The sequence below is a fragment of the Phlebotomus papatasi genome, chromosome 3 (genome assembly GCF_024763615.1).
Source record: "Phlebotomus papatasi isolate M1 chromosome 3, Ppap_2.1, whole genome shotgun sequence".
NCBI classification, from domain to species: domain Eukaryota; kingdom Metazoa; phylum Arthropoda; class Insecta; order Diptera; family Psychodidae; genus Phlebotomus; species Phlebotomus papatasi.
The window spans coordinates 78,891,800-78,894,548 of NC_077224.1; the positions used below are offsets into that span (position 1 = coordinate 78,891,800).

Genomic DNA, 2,749 nt, shown 5'->3' on the forward strand with positions numbered 1-2,749 from the left:
CGCAATTAAATATTTGCAAAAAACATTTTTAGTCCAATCGCTTTCTCTAATTGGCTAGCTTTTTGATGGCTTTCAAGCATCAACCAATCAGAGATCGCAATGGATCTGAAATTGTTTTTGCACCAATCAAATTTGGTTTTTTTTCTCGTAATTCGAAGAAGCTTACACAAATCTCAGAGCTCCTGTTACTTTTTTTTCTCGTTGAAGACTTTTCTGGTTCAACATTGAAAAACTTTTCTAGTGGCACTTAAAATTTATTAGTCAGTTTTAGAGACTATAAGATCTACTCATTGTTTTAGTGGTAAAATATTACGACAAAAACTTATAATTTAAATTACACAATATAACTTCTAATGTAAGTGGTTGTTTTACAATTCTGATTTTACACTTTTAAGACGTAAGGATAGAGATTTGAGTTTTTTTGTTTTTTGTTTTCTTGGGAAGAGGAAGTAGGATGGGGAAGATGCTCGAACTCTGGCTAATTTGTGCCAGTGAAAGAGGATGTTAAAAAAAAAGAAACTCTCTTCACTCGTGAATACCCAGTCGAGCTTTTTCCTGCTTCAGGTGACCCTTTAAACTTCCCAACTGTGAGAAGTTCTTCCCACAGAATTCACATCGGTAGGGCTTCTCGCCGGTATGTGTCCGGATGTGCGTGATGAGATTCCCGGCATATCGAAAGGTTTTTGGGCAAAATGAGCACTTTTCATTCTTTTCGTCCTTGTGAACCTTGTGATGCTGCTTGAGACTGTTGATCTGCGTGAAGCATTTGTTGCATTCGACGCACCGATAGGGCTTATGCCCCGTGTGAATGCGAGTGTGAACCGTGAGGTTGCTGGAGAACGTGAAGCGTTTGTCGCAGTAGTTGCATTTGTAGGGTTTCTCATCTGCATGCATCTTGAAGTGGAGCTTCAGGTAGTTGAGGGATGCAAAGGTCTTGTTGCAGTTCAAGCATTTGTAGTCCTTCAGGTCCTGGTGCTCCTTCAGGTGTTGCGTTAGGTGAACTTTCTCCGGGAAGGATTTATAGCAAAATTGGCATTTGTGCAATTGGTCCTTCGTGTGCGTTGCTATATGCTGCTTCAGAAGATTTGGATCATAGAAGACTTTGTTGCAGTAGTTGCAGACACTCCATTGTTTCGATTCAATTTCCGGTGGTGGTGGTTGTCCGGGTGTTCCTGCCCGGGTATCTGTGTGACTCTTAAGGTGACTCTTGTACGTCTTTATGCTCTTGAGCACCTTGAAACAGTGCGGACACTGATAACTACTCGCCGGCGGGCTACTTTGATCCTCATGCGGCTGCTGGGACATCGGCGGGCTGCCCTGGTGTGGCATCTGCTGTGACCGTTCTGGGGGCGGTGGTGGCTCGTAAATCTCCACTTTGGGAATGATTAGTGGTGCGGAGCTGTGGAAAAAAGGAACAAAACAGACAATCTCAATGATGCAAGGACGGCCGGGGGCGGCAGGATTGAGGCAACACCAACACTCACTCAATGCGGGCGTCCGCCGGAGGCAGCTGAGGCACGACTCCCATTGGGAATTGTGTGTAATATGCCTGATGATCGAGGATATTTAAGTTGAAGACAGATTCCATGTCCATGCTCATCTTGGTGTAGTCCATCGTGCTGGAACCGCTGGCCTGGACACACGAAAGCCACAGGAAATTCACATGACTTTTCAGAAAATCAATAACACCACTGACAGTTGCCTGGGAGGAATCCCTGGGTTCGGCCCTGGCGACTCGGCCAAGAACAACAAGAGGCGCCTCTCCAAGGGGTCAACATGAAGCATATGCTGCATACCAGAACATAAGGAGGTTCGTAAATTGCATAAATTCAAGTAGGGGAAAGTGCCCATGCTTGATACCATTGTAAGCTTCGTAATCACTAAATTTTTCCTGTTTGCCACTTTTCCATAGTTTTTAAAATATGGTTGCGATGAGCAACATATAAGGGAAAAGTACCCCAGATCGGAATGTTAAGAGACATGCTCGATATTTAGTAGAAAATATAAGCCTCAAAATACTATTTGGTATTTTTGTGTATGATAATCGGTATATTAGTGATCCATTTAACTATATCTGTGCGTTTGAACTTTAAAATTTTACAATAAATTAATAAAAAATAGATGTAATTGCTACTGTGTACTCTGTACCTCGGATCGTCACGAATTTAATCAGATGTCTCACAGAAAATTGGTTTCATAAATTAAATCTACACTAATGCACTGTATTCTTGTAAGAATTAAATGGTAAAAAGTAGCTAATAATTTTTAAAAATTTATTTTAATTGGTGCAATAATATGACAATAACTTGACGATCCGAGGAACACTGCCGATCGCTGGTGCTCTTCCCTTATTGTGAAACATAGAAAATTTAGTCATTTCGAAGCTTCGAATGGTATGAAGCATGGGCACTTTCCCCTTATATTTTTTTCTTTGATTTAACAACCCTTAACCCTTTAACGACGAGACACTTTTCGCGAACCGAAAATCAGCAATAAAAATTAAACCAATGAACAAAATCAGTAAAAGGTCTTATATCTGGCCTTCGAAAAGCCAACAGAGTCTGATTGGGTGCATTTTTTACCTCTACGAGCGATAGGGACAAAAAGAGCCTAAAAATTTAAGTAATTTTTCTGACTATACCGTTGAATAATAATTTTCAGTCTAATGAAAAATATTACGTATGAGTATAATAGTTTCTTTTTCCAAAACGATTTTGCTTAAAAAAAAAAAATTGGAAGCATACAAAAT

General features: G+C 40.4%; 1 protein-coding gene across 1 annotated transcript; it reads right to left on the reverse strand.

The window, feature by feature from the left end:
• Positions 1-233: 233 nt before the first annotated feature.
• Positions 234-1,763, reverse strand: LOC129805903 (zinc finger protein 501-like). The gene is made up of 2 exons (XM_055854144.1): positions 1,485-1,763; positions 234-1,399 (listed from the first exon to the last, which is right to left on the reverse strand). Exons 1-2 carry the CDS (start codon positions 1,613-1,615, stop codon positions 526-528), a joined length of 1,005 nt encoding a protein of 334 aa, XP_055710119.1. The 5' UTR covers positions 1,616-1,763; the 3' UTR covers positions 234-525.
• Between the last annotated feature and the right edge of the window lie 986 nt (positions 1,764-2,749).

Bases quoted from the DNA above. Each gene is read 5' to 3' on its own strand.
- LOC129805903 (XM_055854144.1), bottom strand. From the start codon at position 1,615: ATGGACTACACCAAGATGAGCATGGACATGGAATCTGTCTTCAACTTA. The intron at 1,400-1,484 runs GTGAGTGTTGGT...TTTTTTCCACAG, and splicing joins CCGGCGGACGCCCGCATTGA to CTCCGCACCACTAATCATTC.